Here is an 18610-nt window from a genome sequence, read left to right as displayed (position 1 = left end):
GGATGTGCCTCCTCCTCTCTTGACCACCTCCACTGCTGCCCCTACCTTGCTCAACAGGTTATCAGAAGACGGAATCATCTTTAAAGCCCCTGCCCGAATGAGGGGGAGGTTGAAATGGGAGGAGGATTCCTATCTCACAATCTGGACACTGTCAAGCACCGACACACATCAGGGTCATCTTCATCCCAAAGTATCTGCTGTGCTAAGCACATGAGTGCATGAGCTGCAGCTCTACGAAGCACTGCCTCTGCCCTCCTGCCAGCCTTCCAGACCCCCACTCAAGGGCCAACTGCTCCAAGAAGGCTCTCTGCTACCCCAGCTGAAAAGGATATCTTAACCTCCTCTGAATTTCCAGAGTTCTTGCTGTTCATTGCACTTGTCTGTCCCTTCACATTTATGGACTTGCCTTGTAGGTTGTGTGTGTGTGCATGTGTGTGTGCACATGTGCAAGCACGTGTGTGTGTGTGTGGGGGGGTTATTCCATCTGTGAGGCTACCAGTCTCTAGAAAGTCAAGGCAATGTCTTTTACATTTTTTTTTTAATTCCCACAATGCTGAGACACAAGACCGTGGAAATAATAAATACTTGATCGGCATTTGTACAATGGAAGGATCGATGTTAATAAATGGGTGTGAGACCTTGGTCCCGCTCTCTGGGAAAAGTGTGTCTACCACAGACATTCCATGTTGCTGTCACAGTCCCAACAAGGAAATTATGGTCAAGTCACAGGAATTTGAATCCTGCCTCTTTCACTAATTAACTGCATGAATTTAGGAAAAACACTTTACTGCTCTGTCCCTCAGTTACCCTCACTCTAAGATGGTGATTCCAGCTGCTTCACAAGGTTACATTAAGGATCAGATGAGATAATGCAATTCTACACACTTTTAAAAGTCTAATTCATTAACCGAATGAATAGAAGGTAAAGAGGCAGCAGAGCAGAAAAAGGCCAATATATGGTATGGTATCATCTAAAGGGAAAAGTGCATTATAGAAGAGTGACCCAGGACAGATGAACTGCTGGGGAGAATTACCTAACTTCACGTCCAAAGCCTGATTCCTATCTGTATGCCCTCATGCAGGTCATTTAACTTCTGTGGGCCTCAGTTTCCCGATCTGTAAAATGGGGATCTTCATCATAATGCTGTAAACATTACGTGAGTTAATGCTTTAATGTTTAATACGGTGCCTGACACTTAGTAAGTACTCAATAAATGTCAACTCCCATTATTCTAATTTTTATCAGCATTATCATCATTCATTTTCTCATATCGCAGGTATTCTAGAAATGTTTCCAGAGATGATTCAAACATTAGAAAGTTAATCAAGTCCCCCCTCTTCAATACGCAGATAGAGCTATTCAGAACAAGGCAGCCAATGTATTCGATCATCTTGTTCCTACCAAGCCTCTCTTGGGAGAGTGGGGGGTATCCTAACATGTAATAACACCAAAGTTTGCTGCATGTCAAATCAAAGCATCCACAATACAACTATGAGACAGTGAATCGCAGGATCTAACAGGCAGATATTAAAGATACAGTTCTCCCATTTTTGTAAAATTTTATTTGGCAAAAGAGGACAAAGTTTCCCCAATTACCGTTCCCAGCTTAATGCCATTCTCCTTGTTGAAATGCAGCAGGATACTCAGGGCAGATTTTTAAAGGCCAACATCCCGGCACGTCCCTGAGGGACCCAGCCAGGCGGAGAACCACAAGTGTTCTGTTTTCAAGTGATGTCTCATCCTGAACGACAGCCAAGCTACCCCTCTGTCCCAGGCTGGGTGTGCTGACGGCAGGGAGCAGGGGGATGCTGAGTGATTTGTGATGAGGAGCCCAGTGTCCCTGCTCTCCCTGCAGCTCCTGGGCTTTCCTTGGAAGCCTCACCCAAGTCGCAGACCCAGCTCAGTTCTGCTGAGGAGTGAGGGGACAGCTTCGTCTAGGATTCAATCCAGAATTCCCAGCGACAACAGGCTTTGCTAACACTCCTCAAGCCAGAAGGAACCGAGTACCTGGCCCTGAAAAGCAAGGGCAGGGATGGCATCGTGTACCTCCCCCTCCCCTTCCCAAACCCAGAGAAGGGCCTTCTGCCCAAAGGCTAAATGTTAGAGGGAGCACATAACAAATTTTGGGGAAAAGAAGCTACAGGCAAAGTAGGCACTGATCCTCACTTCTGGAGACCTCTGTTTCCAAGAGTTAAGCTTGCAGGAATTAAGATCCTCCCTTTCCCTTCCACTAAAGGACTCTCCTGCCTAGGGGAGGAGGGCTGGCTAGATTAAATCTGCATGTCTTTAGTCTAGGTTAGGCATTTTCTGGAAAACCAGATGTGGCCAAAAGCCAGCCTAGGACTCCATGGGTTAAACTGCCTGATACCCACCTCCAAGGCTGAAAACCACCCTCAAATCCAGAGGGGTGACCTAGGCAGGACACAGCCCAGCAAGGAGCCTCTCCCAAGCACTTCCCCTCTTCCCACTGGTACCCCCTCCAAGGAGAGAAAGCTCCACCCCAGCCCAAGGAGTCGTTCTCCTCCAGCAGCCACACTGGTCGCCCTGCAGGAGTACCAGAGCCCTCTCCTGAATGGCAAAGTTTTCCAAGGAAAATCCATGGCTTCTCAACCAGATAAAAAGTCAGTTCACCCACTCGTCTGATCACCACTGGGTCAAGAGAGAAGAGGGAAAGGTGAGGGTTTATTTTTAAAATGGAAAGTAAAAATATTCTGACTACATCTGCAGCTAGAATACAGCTACTCTCACCCCTGAGCAAGAGGTGCCTTTGACATCCCAGTATCAAACACAGGGAGAGGCATTTGCAAAGTCCCAAGATGTGTGCCTGTGGTGGTGGTGGTGGGGTGGGGGGAGGGACTCCACCTGCCTCTGAACACTGAGTATCCTAAAAGAAGGAGCCTGGCCTTCATTACTCTCTCTTGGAGAGAAGCCTCTAGGAAGCCAGAGACTGGCCACCGGGGTCGAGGGGCTCTAGGAGCAGAAGTGATAAGGGCCCCTGCAGGATGTCAGTTGGGCTAAGGAGGTACAATCACACCGTCAGCCTGATGCAGAAGAAAGGTGCCTTGTGAAGGGATCTTTCTATATAACGTCCCCTTGCTGTGCACCACCCCTCAATTCCCATCCCCCTCAAAGTTGGGTCATCTTTTCAGCTCCAGTTTGATTCTCTCCCCAACCCCCAACTTCCACAAAGCTCCTGCACCCAATGAAGGTGCTGCCAGCAATCACTGCAGCAGTGCAGAAACGGGTGAGCCAGGGAGGGCAACCTGACTTTGCAGTGTGTGCAGCCCCCATCTTAACGCTACCCCTTGAGTGACATGGGCCTTTCTGAAGGTGAGACCTCTGAAGGATGCTGAGGAGGTGGGTGGCACACAGGGTGAGGAAAGACAACAGAAGAAGAGGGCGCATCATCCCTTCTCTACTTACCAGGAGAGCTTGAATCCTTTCATTAGTACAGCCACGATAATCCACTGACCATGTCCTCAGCATCCCCGTAACAGCTCCAGAGGTCCCAGGACATATTTGAAAAGATGACGAAGTCCCCAAAGAACAGAATCCCATGTAATGTGACTTGAACCCAAAAAGAGAGAGAAAAGAGGGAGAGAGAGAGGGAGAAAGCACAAGCCAGAAGAGAAGAGCTACTGCTGCCGCTGCTGCTTCCTCTTCTTCCCCCTCTACCAGCTGAGAGCTGGGCTCAGAGACGACGGGCAGCTCCGGGAAACCCAGCCCAGGGCTGGAGCTCCCTGCCCGAGCTGCTGCTGCCACTGCCAGTTTCTGATGAGGATGGGTAATGCTGGCAGGACTGCCAAACAAGCTCTGGAGTTGCTGTCTGCAGGCCGGCTGGCCGGCCAGCCACCCACCCTCACCTCGCACCACCGGCTCAGAGCAGCCTTGGGGCAAGAACCTAAGGAGAGCCGGGAAGAGAGCGAAAACCTAGCAGAACCTGCACCTCTCTTCCCCCAGGCGGCAGCTCCCGCAGCTCCATATAATCTCCTAATCAATGCAGCCCAAGCAAAGCACTGTCAGCCACTTCCGCCCATTTAAAGATACAGCACATGTTTTGTCCCAGGATGGGATAGAACGGCGGAGAAAGGGTGGGTGAGGAGTGCAGTGCCAGCGAAGGAAGGGGAGAAGGGCAGGCAGCTCTGAAAGACGAGCATTGCATAGGCAGCCCCCAAAGGGTTAAAACCTGCCCAGCCCCCACCCCCTTGGGAGGGGGAGGGGAGACTTGACCCCACATTCTCGGCAAACCTCGGGAATCCTAAGCAGAGCTGACCTGAAAGAGCCCTTGCGGGGCGCGCCCTGGGTATCCGAAGGAGGCCGCGGGCGACCACCTTAAATAGAATCCTCACCCTCTCCCCTTAAGGCGGGGCGAGCTCAGCTGCGAGATCCCTGGCAGTTCGCAGTTCACAGAACACACAGTTCTCTCCCCCTGCTGGAAACTGCCACGACTTCTGGGGCGGGTGGTGAGCCAGCAACTTACGGTGGCAGAGCAGCGCCTGCGGTCACCTGGGACTGGGGAGTCTTTCCAGGCTTGGCTTAGGATTTAAGCAGCATCTTCTCACCAAAACAAGGGCTCCCAGAGAATTCAGCCCAGGTGCTGCATTGAGAGAAGAGGGGCTAAGATTTTCACCTTCACTGGGCGGGGACAAGTGGCTCCTCATATAAAACCCTCCAAGCAGATGACTGTCTCCCAATGTACTGGGCTGTCTGTTCCAAGCCCAGGAGTTCCAGCCCCAACAATGTTCCGGCTTGTGTGGTTCCTTTCTGTCCTCCCCTGCATTACTGGCTATCTGGGTCAGTAATGCGGATGGGTGAGAATCAACAAAGAGGAGATTAATTATGAAATAGCGACCTTCAACTGAACCACAATAAGCCTTTACCCCGAAACTTGCCCCCAAACAATCTACAGACATCCCATGTGTGTTGTATGCACATCATCTATACCTGATCGTCTAAAGCCATGGTCCTTCAGAAAAACCGGAGTACAGAGCCCCAGGTAACAGGCAGGTGCCTGGAATTACTTGCTTATCCTCTGCTTTCCTCTTTAGACAGCTCTGTGGAGGCAGAGACTGTGTGTCTGGTTCAGCTCTACACACCACTGATGAAGAGTGCTTGCATATAATAGGGGTTTAATTGAAGTGACCTTATTCAAACCTAACTAAAGCACTCCCCCAGAGTCCAATGGGCTGGCAGAAACACTCTTTAAAGCACTGCTGAGCTTTCAGAGATCCAATCCCAAAGCAGCCCAGGCCAGACAACACTCAGATGCTGACTTCTAAATGCATCTGTAGGTATGTTTTTAAAGTTCTTTAAACTTTAAAAGTGGATATACTTTCAGCATACATATGGCAGAGATGCAACAGATTCCAGGAGTGCACGGATTTATCCTTTAGGATCTAGATAATTCACGCAAAGGGCCTCCCAGATCATATGATCCAGTCCCTAGGCAAATGTCACTTTGTACTCCAGGTAGCTGTGAATATTCTCATGATGCAATTCTACTGCTTGCCACTCCAACAGTTCCTATCACAGACAACACATAAAACCTGGAGCAAGGCTTTCCAAATACTACATTATTGCCACATTATTTTCAATGTCAGAATTCTTTGGCTTTTACTCTACCCCTTAAAAAAACAACAAACTCTCCTCCATGACTATTAATACTAATTTATGGAGGGCTTATGTCAGGCAACATATGAAGCATTTTGCATGCATTATCTCATTTAATTCTCACATTTACATTATGAGGTAGTAACCCATTATTTTACAGATAATGCAGCTGGAGATTAAAGAGTGTAGTGTCTTGATTTGCCTAATGCCAACCAGCAAGCTGCATGTTAGGGATTTGAATGGAGGCATGTCCAACTCCAAAACCCATTCTCTTCATCACTGTGTATGATTACAAGCCAGCTCCTACTTTATCAGACAGGCTGATTTAAAGGTGCACATGCTCCCAGGGTAAAAGGAACCCAGCAAAAGGTAAAAAAAGAAACTAAATCAAGTTGGCCCAGTGAGTTGGCTGGCTAGAATACTGAGTGTCAGTGTGTGTGTGTGCATATGTGTGTGTGTGTGTGTGTGTGTGTGTGTGTGTGTGTGTGATGAGCACAGAAAGGGAAGCAAGGAGAGAGCCCAGAACACTGGGAGACAATCATCTGCCTCGAATTCCTCTTGACTCTTGCTCATTTTGGAAACTAGGGCTCCTCACAAACCACTTTTGTAGTTCATAAAGAAAATCTCAATGTACCACGCAAACATGGCTTTGGAGGGCCATGGGACCACTGCTCTTTCCCTGGGCCCAGAGAAAGATTAAGACCAAGCCAAATGGAGGAACAAGGCTCATTTAATTTATTTCCCTCCCTCTTTGATCTTCTCATTGAGGGCAGACTGTTTTGTACTGTTTGAGAAGTTCCTTGACTGGTAAACCATTAGCATGCTCTAGACCACTCTGGAGGAGTAGGGGGGGTGGGGGATACACAGATTAACGATCATACAGATGCACTCCTTTATCACGCTTCTGCATGACTATCTGAAATCTGGCAGCTTCTTGATATTCGTATTTCAAGAAGAATTATTTGGGGAAAACTATATCCTAAGACTTCCATCTCTAGCAATATGGCAGACCAGATATTCTGATGGACCTTCCTAGTAAAAACAACCACAAATGCTAGAGGAAACAAAGCATTTAGAAAAAAAACAAAAAAAAGAAATTCTTCTAGAATGCTTGATGAGTCATCCAAAAAGTATGGAATATTTAGAGGCCAAAAATTTAGTGAGGACAGAAACCCAGAAACTTATGGAGAGCCTTAGGGACAAGTTTCCCAGAGAAGGTTCTTGCAGGACCGGTAGAACAAAGCTTCAAGTATTTATGGCCTCACGGAGCATGGTCGACAAGACCACAAGACATGCCAAAGCCCACTAAAGGTGAGAGGTTAATAAGCCTCCTCATAAAGCAGGACCCACAGGCTACAGCCTCACAACAAGGATGATCTTGAAATAAACTAGCAAATGCTACCCAAGGAACTAAAAGGAAAATTGCCAGTCTTAAACCTGGGAATTGAATGAAAGGGGGAAAAAATCCCTCTTGCTAAATCATAATTACAAATTGATCCTCACCCAGTTTATAGCCTGAGAACATCCTAAACAACTCAGAAAAAAAGCAACATCCATAAAGGAAAAGACTGATAAATTCAACCACAGTAAAATTAAGAACTTCTGATCATCAAAAGAGATCATAAAGAGAGATAAAAAAGAAATGCTTTCCTGGGAGAAGATATTTGTAACATATGTAACTGGAAAAATGAATTGTTCACATAATTTACAAAAAAAGAAAAATAAATCCTACTGAACAATGAGAAAAAGAGAGACAATTAGAAAAACAGACAAATGGTTCATGAGCAAGCACTTTTGGAAGAGGAAACCCGAATGATCAATAAACTTATATAAAGGTGCTCAACCTCACTAGTAGTCAGGAAATGCTAATTGAAACCCCAGTGTGATGCCAATTCACACCCATGGGTTTGGTAAAATTTTGAAATTACTGCCATATGCAACAAAGTGGGTGACATCTCAGCCACAGTGCTGGATGCAGAATGTGAGTCAGTAGAGAACACACAGACTATGATTCCGCATACATAGAGGGGAAGGAACACATAAAACCAAACCATATATTTGTGAAGGGAACTCTAAATCGACCTCCAGGCCCCGGTTACCAAATGGCCCCTGGCCAAGGAGATGCACAAGGTGGACACCCCATGCCGAAGCCGTCAGACTTCAGGAAACAGGACAAGAAAAAGATGCCCAAGCTCTGACCCATCAGTTTCGGACAAGAGTCCTTCTGCCTCAATGTCCCACCAAGCTGCTAGAACAGAGCTCACCTGACAACTGCCATTCCTTCCCTCCCTTTTTTTTTTTTTGGACTCTAAATCCAACCCCCAACCAATACTTTGGAACACCTGCTTTTACTTGGTGTTGCCCAATTCCCAAATTGTTACACTGTTAATAAAGCTCTCTTCTTTCTATTTGCAGTAGCAGTTCTTTTGACATATTGTTTAGGACACACACATATACAGAATACACTTATTTACTTTTTTAAATTAATTAATTAATTAATAAAGGAAGGGAATGATGAACTCAACTTTCAGGAAGCTGAGCAGGAAAAAAGGACGGAATTAGCAGGAGGCTTCTGGGGTGATGTCAGTGTGCATCTCCTTACACTTGGGTGGGACATATGCCCACATTTGTTTCTTCTTTCTTTATGCTTAACACATCTTTTATAAATATTATTTTGTGTCTATTCAATACTTAACAAAAACAATTTTAAATTAAGCAATGTCATTAAGAAAGCAACCCAACGCCAATTCTCTTTTGGGTCTTTTTGGTGAGCAGACGTCATGAAAAGGGCTTGGATGGCTTGACCATGATAACGCCTTGTGATACTGCATTTTCAAAAATCTCCGTTTAGGAAAACTGGCCTTCCTTCCCAGCCCATGAAGATTCATACGTTTGTTGTGTTTACAAGGCTCGATTAACCTAAGGTTGGCTTTGTATTACTCTATGCCTCTTGCTACAATGGTTTCTTCCAAACTTTGCTGGCTGTGGAATGAAGGCTGGAAAAAGTTCCTTTATGATTTTAGCTGCTGTGACTTTCTCTGGGCTTCCCACAAGCCTGAAGGTCTCACTCACCCTGGTCTTGTTCCTTTCCCAATCCAACAATAACAAAAAGACCTCATCCATCAGAAGGGACTGGAAAGACGAGCAAGGTCATTCAACCACATCGCGCTGCTGGTGACCCAGCAGGCAGACACCCAAGGCTCCCAGGCTCAGGGAAACCTGAGAAGTGGTGAACCCCCAAATCAGCCAACTAGTGGCAGCGCACAGGGGAGAATCCAGCCCTCCTAACTCCCACCACCCCATCTGTGGCTCTTTCCGCTACAGAGAAGTTGATGCCTCCTCATGACCTTGGATAAGTCACTCCCCAGCCTCTGGCTCCATATCTGGAGCAGAAAATAGATGATGGAAGGCAGGATCCTTGAGGTTCTCCTATCTCAAGTTCCAGATTCTGTGCAGCCCTCCCTCTGCTCCCACCCTCCATTCTCTTGAGGAAAAGAGGGTTGCAGGATCAGGGAGGAGCTGTACGCCCCTAGTTGCTGGTAAAACTGGGGCAGAGCAGTGCTGCAGTCACACGTTGGGGACTCAAAGCTCCAACCTCAGGCAGGGGAGTCGTCAGGCGCTGCGAGTGTTATATTTAAGGAGCATTTTGGAGGTCAGGAAGCTAGAGAGAGGAGCAGCGAGGGAGGGAGCAGCCTTGGAGAAACACTCCATTTCAACAACAAGCCTCCGCTTCGTCCTCCGGCCAGAATCCTCTCCCAAACTCCCAAACTGCAGTCAATAGCGCCTGTGTGAGGGGACCGGCAGATGGCCAGAGCAAGTCTGGTCAGGTGCTCCCCAGCGCTTCCCTGTCCCCTCCCTCCCCCGGGCACTCTCCTCTCCCCACCCTCTGCCACTATTAGTCACTGGTTGGGGGTGATGGTGTGGGCTGCAGGCATTGGCCTGGCCTTCTGGTCAGTTCATCTGTGTCAGCTCCCAGCATGGCGCCGCCCCTCCTGTCATTCCAATGGCATGCATACACCGTCCCCCATTGTCCCCCATCCCCACGGCCCCAGGGAAACAGCACTTTCAGGAGATGAGAGGCAACAGGCAGGCAACCAGTCACAGAGTAGCTGTGGTCGAGAGGCATGTGCCCTGTGGCCCCAGGCATTTACTTATGGTGCTGGAGTAAACAAACAAACAAAAAGATAAGATCACCTCCCCCCCCCCCCCCTCATCCTGGCCTGCTTCACAATCTGCAAATCCAGAAAGTGCCTTCAGGCAACCAACAGGCTGGGCAAGGTCAAAGCCAAGCTCCAGTTAGCTCCAACCTGCCCACAATTGCTGGGCCAACAGAGTTGACAGACAGGGAGGAAGAGATGGGGCGGAGGCAGCCAGGGCTCCCACAGATGGTGTCTTTGTCCATTTGAGGGTCTAAAGTGGTCTCACACACACTGTGTCCTATGATTCTCACAACAACCCAGTGAGGTGTTATTAAACCACATTTTACGGATGAAGAAACCGAGCTTAGAGAGACCCAGTTCTCTCCCCAGTTGCATCACAACTACTGGCCACTAGATATGGCAGGAGATGGTGAAAAGAGGAAAAGAGAAAAGGTGAAGGAACGTTCTGCCCTGGTATCATAATCCTCCTCATGTCATTCTGGTCTAGGAACCGCCTTCTTAGCCAGCTCCTAAATTGGGATTACCTGCTTTACTTGTCTCAGCACAGACCCCAGGTAAGTTTGTTCTCTCCCCGCTGTGTAAGCAGTTCTTGACATCCCTTCTCCATGGGGACTTTCTGGCTTGCTGAGAGGACAAGGGTTTTCGCAGCCATGCTCTGTCTGGCCATGGAACTCCCAAAGAGGACTCCCCCTCTCTATCCTACTTGGACCTCCCCCTTTCCCTTCACCTCCCTAATCATTGCCCCCATTTCCAGAATACTTGACTGCCTGACTCAGTGTGGGTTTATCTGTATGTCTTGTTCATCCGTGTGTCCTGGATGACAAAACCCCTTCTGCTTGTAGTAAAAGCCCTATTGTCCTGCAAGACACACATGCCCCAGAGAACCCCACCAAGCAGGAGAGGTGGACGCTGCCCGATGTCACTCATCATTCTAATTACATGCACAGCACAAGAAAACATGTCTCCTGCCGGACAGAAGAAACACAGCAGATTTCTAATTACCCCCGTGCTCCTCTGGATTTATTCTCAGGAGACTCTCAGGGTGACTGGGGGCATTAGGGACCCAGGAGGGCACTTATAAGCTCAGGTCCTCTCTCAAAAGGAGCACCCAATCACCCCCTGCCAGCTGCTTCGTGCTCTCCTCCCACCCAACGGGGATTTCTCCTCTCCCAACTAAAGCGCGTGTGAGTATTACCATTAAACACGTGGATGAATTAAGTGCCAGCTCATTTTAACAGTGAAAGTCTCCTGGCCAAGGACACAAGACAATAATCTATTGTTGGCAGAGAAACTGCTTGCTGTTATGAGAGGTCTAGAAAAACCGCATTCTTAACCCACACAGGCAGGACCCCAGTCCCAGAGGTGTGCGTTGTGGTTTAGCAGGGGATTCTGCGATTAGACTTGAGTTCAAATCCACACTGAAAAGTTGTATGACCTTGAGCACATTACTTGATTTCTATAAGCCCAGGCTCCTTCATCTATAAAAAGGTGATGATGAGACAACAACCCATGGGGTTGTTAAGAGAAGTCAACAACACAACACATGGCATAACACTGAGCAAGTGCGCAATATATTTTAACCACTATTATTATTATTTCCAACCATGGTATGGCCACAGCATACAATAAAACTATGGGCTCCTTTTCTATGCATCCCAATCTACTTTTTTAACCTTCAATGAAACAAAGTTTTAAATTTTTCCTATGTGGGTTTGTTTGTGTGCATGTGTTACTTCTGTTAGGTTAGTCAGCTATTTATTTATTCAACAATAACAATATTAATAGAGGGCCTCATAAGTTCATGACCCAGGCAAATCACGGTGATATTTCAAGGACAAATCTGATTTTCTTCTTAATCTCTGGAAGCCTATAATTTAAGAAGGAAGGTAAGACATGGGCATTAAATAACTATATTAAACAACTCTAACGAAGTATAAATAAGTTTCATAAGGGAGGAACAGATAATCAAAAGGACAGATCACTTCTGTTTTCCAAACTGGGCACAGACTTGTAAATATTATTCCAGTTTTTCTATCAACTGGCAGGTAATGGTGAATATTCTCAGCCAACCTATATTAATTCTGTTGGTGATAATTATTTCTTGGTTTTTCTGGCCTTAATACACAAGAGTCAGCCAGAGAAAGGATGCAGTATTTTTCATTATCCTTTACAGAGACAAGCACTCCTACTTGCACGACAGGAATATGCCTTGGGAACCTATTGCTACTACCACCACCGATAAAAACAAGTTTATGTGAATGGAGCAGAACTGCGTCTACTGGTTTGGATTTTGAAAAGCTTCAAAACTATCAGGACATGTTCTCAGCAGTGAGTGCCTTAAGGTTGAAAACAATGTTTTAAGTGCACCTTTCTCGTTCCACACCGAGCCACCATCTACCTTGGATGGTTCAGGGATACCTGAATGCTGGTACTGTACCATGGTAGAGTTTTTACAGGGATCCATGGAAAACTGAGAAAAATAAGGGCAATGTGGTGATCTTTGGAAAGCCTAAATACATTCAATTTCTATTTTTTGATAACATACCCTTTCCAATTTTGCATTAAAATAGTCTTTAAATAAAACAACGATGGTGTTCATTCTATATTTTAGTTGTGTTTTGTTATCTTTTAGGAGTAAAATAAGTATCAGGCAATACTGTATCAGTCCCCAATTTTTCCAGTTTCTCCACAAAATCCAGAAGTCCAGACTCCCCTGTGAAGAAGGTCTTCTCAGGTCTAAGGTCTCGGGCTCCACTCAAAGGAGAGTCTCCACCTCATAACTGCTCTGATGGGGCAATCTGAAGGGCTCCTCCAGCCCACTCCCTTGTTTTTCAGAGGTCCTGTGGGTCATAGATGTTTCCAATCTATTCTCGAATGTTTTCATTGTGCCTTGGAGATGCTGGTGCCACATATGCAGTTCTCAATGCGTATGAACAATCGATACTAATCTCCTAAACTCAGACACAAATTTCCAATTGTTCCTGAACAACTACACCTTGATGTTCATGGGTACCTCAAAACCAGCATGAATAAACGATACTCCTCATTATCCTTCCACATCCCCTTCTGTCCCTGACACCAGCAACTAACAAATCACCCAGTCAGAAAGCAGGACTTGATCTTAGATTCTTCCTCTTTTCCCTCCCATTTAATTAGGTACCAAGTCATGTCAATTCTAGCTCCGTAAATATGACATTTGTCCCCTGCTATCGGTTTTACTGTTACTGCCTTTAGATTTGCAGTGAGACTTGCCCTCTCCCACCTATTGGTTCATCCACTGAGTATTTATTGCACACTTATCATATGCCAAGTAATACTATATGCGAGGGGCTTTGTGGATTTAAAACAAACAAACAACAAAAACACATAACCCCTGCCCTCAAGGAGCTTATAGTCCAGATGGGGAAGACAGACACATTAAAAAAAATAAAGTGTCAGAGATGCCTCAACATAAGGAAATTATCCATTATTTATCTACCTTGCAGACAGAGAGTACTTGTTCAAAAGCAAATCTGATGGCATCTTAAAAATCCTTCACCTGATCCCAGTAGTTACCCGATTTAAGTAGTGCACAAGTGTTTCAGTGTTTCAGGATTTTCTAATTCCCTTCATTCCACCACCTGCCACCCGCCTTCCATGTGCATCCTACTACTTGTAGTTCTCTGACTTCCCCAAGGCCGTCGACCCCTCTGGCAGGCCGTCCCCTTGCCTGCCTAGCAGCCCTCATCACCAGCAGCTTCTGTCTACTAACCATCTACGGAGGGTGACAGAGCCAGCGTTTGAACCCAGACATGTCCAACAGCAGCTTGTGGCTAGATTACCCTTCCCTCCTATCCATCTCCTATCCCCATCCAGGCACGCTTCAGGTCACAGATCCAATGCCACTTCCTTCAGAAACATTCATGGCCTGCCCAGACAATGTTAAGTCGTTCTTCCGTGCTTCCCTTGAGACGTGCATGCCTATTACAACCCTTATTACACTGCGCTGTCATAATATGTTTACTCCTCTGTCTTCCACAAGAACCTGTGAGCACCTGCCAGGTGGCCATCATGTGCTGTCCATCTCTGAAATCTCCATACTGCACTCTCTGCTGGCATATAATAGGCAATTATTAAACATTTCTTGAATGGATGGTTTAATGAATGCCTCCCAACCTTTCTCAAAGTTGAAATAGACATAATTTGACACTTCTATATCTTAGAACATCAGATGGGTCCCCAGTCTCTAACTGCAACTTAAAAAAAAAAAAGTAGTACCATGGCAATACAATACTAGAGGTTCAAAATCCAGACGCCTGGAGATGGAGTCGCGCCCCCTAAAGCCCTCCGCCAGGAATCGAAACAGGCAGTGTCATCAAGACTGACCACACCTCCAACCAAAAGCTGTCTCACGCTGGGGTGATTTAGCCCAAAACATTGAGGCTTCAGAGAAATTCTCGGAACAGCATCAGAAAAAAAGAGGGAAGATTAAGGCAAGAGGGGGGTGCACTTACATGTATTTAGACATTAAATAAATGACAGCCAAATCGTATGTAATTCACAACGTGAATTGCTACTTAATGGTTCAGCTGCTTTTACACATTTTCAGGGATTCAGTACATCAACCATAACATGGAAGTTCTCTTTGAAACTGGGCAACAAAATGCAAACAGGCTCTTACTGGGAGCATCTCAATCAGTTAAAGGTGCTTAACCTTTTTTGAGTTACAAGCCTTCTGGAAATCTGACGAAACCATGCATACTCTTCCCAGAAAAATTGACAGAGATACCAAATGATAGAGGCTCGTGGACCATCTCCTAAAGCTGGTCCACAGACCTGAATGATTCCTGGGCCCAGATTAAAAACCTCTCAGCTAAACTCTCTCTCTGAAGCGTTTGGATTGAAGAAGTTAGAGAAAAAGAATCACAGTCCTGGCATTAAATGGAATCTGTTTCCACAACCAATCAGATTTACTTTTGTGATCAAGGTCCTGAAAGCAAATGCTAACCTGAGAATGGTCCAGCTCCAAGGTCTGAGTCTACGCTTGATTAGATAATTTGCAGCTTGGACTAAGGGACGCCAAGGGCCTAAAAAAATCAAAGCTGCTCTGCTTCTACCTCCGTATACAAATGCAGACATAAACACTTATCCCTAAACTACCTGCAGGATAACTTTCCAATCCCCCAAAACCACGCTTTTCCCAATGCACTCACCAATGCCATTCCCTTTTGATACCAAACCCCTTACGTTTCAAAAACTAACACATTAGCAGGTCAGCAAAAGGTAGGCCCTGGCAAGGGACAACACCCGGCAACACAGACAGCAGCGTTACAGCCAGGCTGCAAACTGCTTGCAGCAAACTGTTTTGGATCCAAACATAGTTGCAGATGTCTGCTCCCACGGCTGCCACCACACACTGCCAAAGGGTACAGTGCTGTGCATCAGCTCTTGATCAAAGTGGGTTCTCAAATGTTTGTGGAAGGTGGGAAAAGGGAGAGGAGGGGAGGAGTCCAGGGAAACGCGTTCTCATTTAGTTTTGCTCTTCCTAGCTCCTGTCTTCAAAGAAAATTAAGTATTTCAACAGATCTAAACTGGCTAAAGCAACAGAGGTATATAATTTTCACCATTTTGCAGAGTAGGAGGAATTCCATAATTTGGATCAGATCACAAAGCATGTGGGTGTGTGTGGGAGAAAGGGGCAGCGAAGCCACACTGGTGATTCCCGGGGACACAGCTGAGCCACTTATGCCACATTACTGCCCGCTGGACCTTTGCTGCTTGGGCCTCCTGCCTCATTCTGTCTCCCAGACAGCACACAGGGAACTCAATCTGCTCCAGGAGTCCGAGCTACATCCAGTCCTCCACCTCTGGGAGAAAGGAGACCCTGCCATCTGTCCAGAAAGGAAAGCCCCCAAACCAAGGGCTGAGCTATTCTGGAAGGATAACAGGTCTCTTCCCTGCTCACAGGGCTGGGGTAAGGACTACAGACTCATCCCCATTCACTCACAATGGCTCAAGCTCCTTGTCTGGAAAATGCACAGAAAAATGACTTTCAATTTGCCAGTAGGATTCAGGAGAGTTTGGAAACCTATCTCAGGAACGCCCTCTAGTGTGCCTACAGGTCCAAGCGAGGCAGCACCCAGGCACCATTCCCTAGGGGGGGTGCCGGGACCCGCGCTTTCACTGGGGCATGAGACGAGCGGTGGGAGGGGACAACGGCAGGACCTGCCACTCAGAGACAAACTCCCCACCAATCCCAAGGCCAACATCTGCTGCAGAATGAGAGGCAGTCTCTGCTTTCAAGACCGTCCAGCCGGCACCGACCCCACCCACTCCTTATACAGCAGGAAGAAGGCAAAAGAGAAGAACGCAGAAGGTGAAAAGGGAGGATGGAGATGGCAAAGGTAGATTACTAAAGCACTGGAGTGCAGGAGGGGCCAGGAAGAGAGAGAGGAAAAAAAGAGGCAGGAGAAAGATACGTGGAATACAAGGCAAAGCTAAAGAGACAGACAGACATAGAAATCAGCCCAGACCAAAGCTACAGATAACAAGCCCTCCCCATAGCCCCTTGCCACCCACTCAGACCACAAAGCACCTAAAGGTGGAGAGGGCTTTCGGGGCCCGGCACTCGCTTCCCCTCTCCTGGGGTCTTGGACGATGACAGCACGTCCCTCCACTCTGACACAGCCCCTGGATCTCAGGGGAGGGATGTGCTGAGGGAGAGGAGGGGAGAGAAAAGTGAACTGAAGGCAGAACTTGCCGAGCAAAGCCACTTACGCACAGTGCGGCCGGCAGCATTTCCATCCTACCTTTGCTGTCGCCATATCAGCCGGCTCCATGATCCCTGCTTGGCCTAAGGAGCGACGGGATCATCCAGAGAGAAAAGGCAGAGTCACACAGGGCCACTGGGAAAGGACAGACCACCCCTCTGGAAGGTGGGGGGGAATGAGGGACCTCACCCCCTGGGCCCTCCTCTGTTGGGAGGACAGGAAAGAGTCTTGAGGTCCCCAGCAAGCCCCGGGCCTGCTGTGGCACCCCCCGGGGGCCCATCAGCCTGAGTCGGGGGGCATCTCCCCACAGCCTTGTACTTCTCAGGCAGCGAGTGTGGGTCTCACCAGGGCTCCCCCTGCTGGGGGGAGAAGGTGCGGAGATCGAGGCCCTGCCCTCCCATTGCCCGGCCAACTGGTACCCACCGGTGGGAAAGAAGGGAACATGTGGGAAGAGCCAGCTGGCAGTGGCTAAGCAAGTGCTGGGGGTAAGCAGGGAGGGGGAAGGCCAGGGGTTGATGAGGGAGCGGGCATAAGAACCTCAAGAAGAAGGTGCAGGCACTCAGATGGAAGCAAGAAAGCTGCTGTGCAAGGAGACGCCGGAGCCCCGCATGGCAAGGTCGAGAATGCGGAGGGAGAGGAATTTGCCGGGTGAAGCCACTCACCTTGCAATAACATTCAGACTGACTGAGGCCTACACAGGAGCCAAGAGCGGGCGGTTCACAGCCCCCCCAACACTCCACTCCCAGAGACTCACAGCCTCTGTTTAAAGGTACATGAGAGCAGCCGGCAGCCCGGCTGGATCTGCAGAGGCCCCGGGCTCTCTCAGAGCAGCCTGATTGGAGGAGCAGGATGACTTCATCCAGCCCCATTCATCACTCTAGGTTTCCTGCCCAGCAGGGACAGGCCGTGCTGCTTGCAGTGGCTCCAGCATCCTCTCTGGCCTACTTTACCCAGGCAGCCTGGGATAGGCTGGGTCCATCAGGGGCAGCCAGGGGATGGAATCAGAGCACCCCACCAGGCCCTAGAGAGAACAGGACAATGAGCTGCTGACATTTCTGGGAAAGTGCAAGGACTATATACTAAAAAAACAGTGTATACATTTGCTGCATGCATTTGCTGGTGCGAGCCGGCATAAATACTAAAGAACAATGCCTCTCCTGGAAATCAGCAAGGAAACGAGGTTTTATGCTTTACTGAACCCCTGATCTTCCTGCCAGTGAATTAAAAATAAACACCCTTTGACTCTCTGGACATCTGTCTCTCGATCAGGAAGAATAACCTATGGAAAAATAGATCAGCATACTTGGATATCCCTAAAGAATCTTCCCTCCTATCATCTTCCCCTCCCTCATCTCCAGCGCCACCAGCTCTTCTAACATGCTAATCTGGGCTCCCTGCTAAGGACATTCATTCCTTCAGGCCTATGTTTTCAGATCCCAAAAGTTAGAGGTGGATGGGACCTTTAATTTCAGCTCCATATTACAGATGAGGCAACTAAGGCCCAAGAAAAAAAAAAAAAAAGCCACAGGGTCAAAGCATGGACTCCATCTCCCTCTTTCTACATGGCATTTTTCTTCAGAAATGGAGAGATCCAGAGAGAAATGATCTCTCCTCATTTCCCCCTACCTTCCTCTCCCCACCACTCTCCCAACCCAGCCCCTGGAGTGCAGAAAACCAAGCAGAGCAAGGGTTAAATAGATTAAAACATAAAGGAATAAAAAGGCAGTGATGAGTGATCTCACATCCTTTTCCACCTACATTTCCCCTCATTCTTTTCTGCTTCTGTTCAAGCCTGACTTTACAACAAAACCTCTCATTGAGGTAGACTGACAGAGACTAGGAGAGAGTTTTCCTAATGAATGACAACAACAATTCTACCAGTTTATGCAGCATTCATGGATCTGGCTTGATGACAGAAACAATAATAAATAACTCAGATTCGTACAGAGCTCCATAATTTACAAAGCATTTTAAAATCCGTTACTTCTTTTGATATGAATTGTAACTCTGTGAGGTGAGTATTGTTTTCCCCACTTTGAAGGTAATAGAACTGAGATTCAGAGAATTTAAATGACTTGCCCAAGGTCACA

General features: G+C 47.4%; 1 protein-coding gene across 7 annotated transcripts in view; it reads right to left on the bottom strand.

Annotated features, from left to right (window-relative positions):
* GRAMD1B (GRAM domain containing 1B) overlaps nt 1-18610 on the bottom strand; it is a 195063-nt gene that overhangs the window by 90184 nt on the left and 86269 nt on the right. Inside the window, exon 1 of one of the 7 annotated variants that reach the window (XM_037841780.1) lies at nt 3425-9450. The exons of the other annotated variants lie outside the window; for them this stretch is intronic. Coding sequence (XP_037697708.1) covers nt 3425-3447 — 23 coding nt within the window. The 5' untranslated portion in view covers nt 3448-9450. Of the gene's footprint in view, nt 1-3424; nt 9451-18610 lie in introns of those variants that run through there. 7 annotated transcript variants of the gene reach the window in all.

Source organism: Choloepus didactylus, chromosome 6 (assembly GCF_015220235.1).
Source record: "Choloepus didactylus isolate mChoDid1 chromosome 6, mChoDid1.pri, whole genome shotgun sequence".
Lineage (NCBI taxonomy): Eukaryota > Metazoa > Chordata > Mammalia > Pilosa > Megalonychidae > Choloepus > Choloepus didactylus.
Note: the sequence above shows the minus strand (reverse complement) of the source record. Positions and strands in the feature narration are given on the sequence as shown.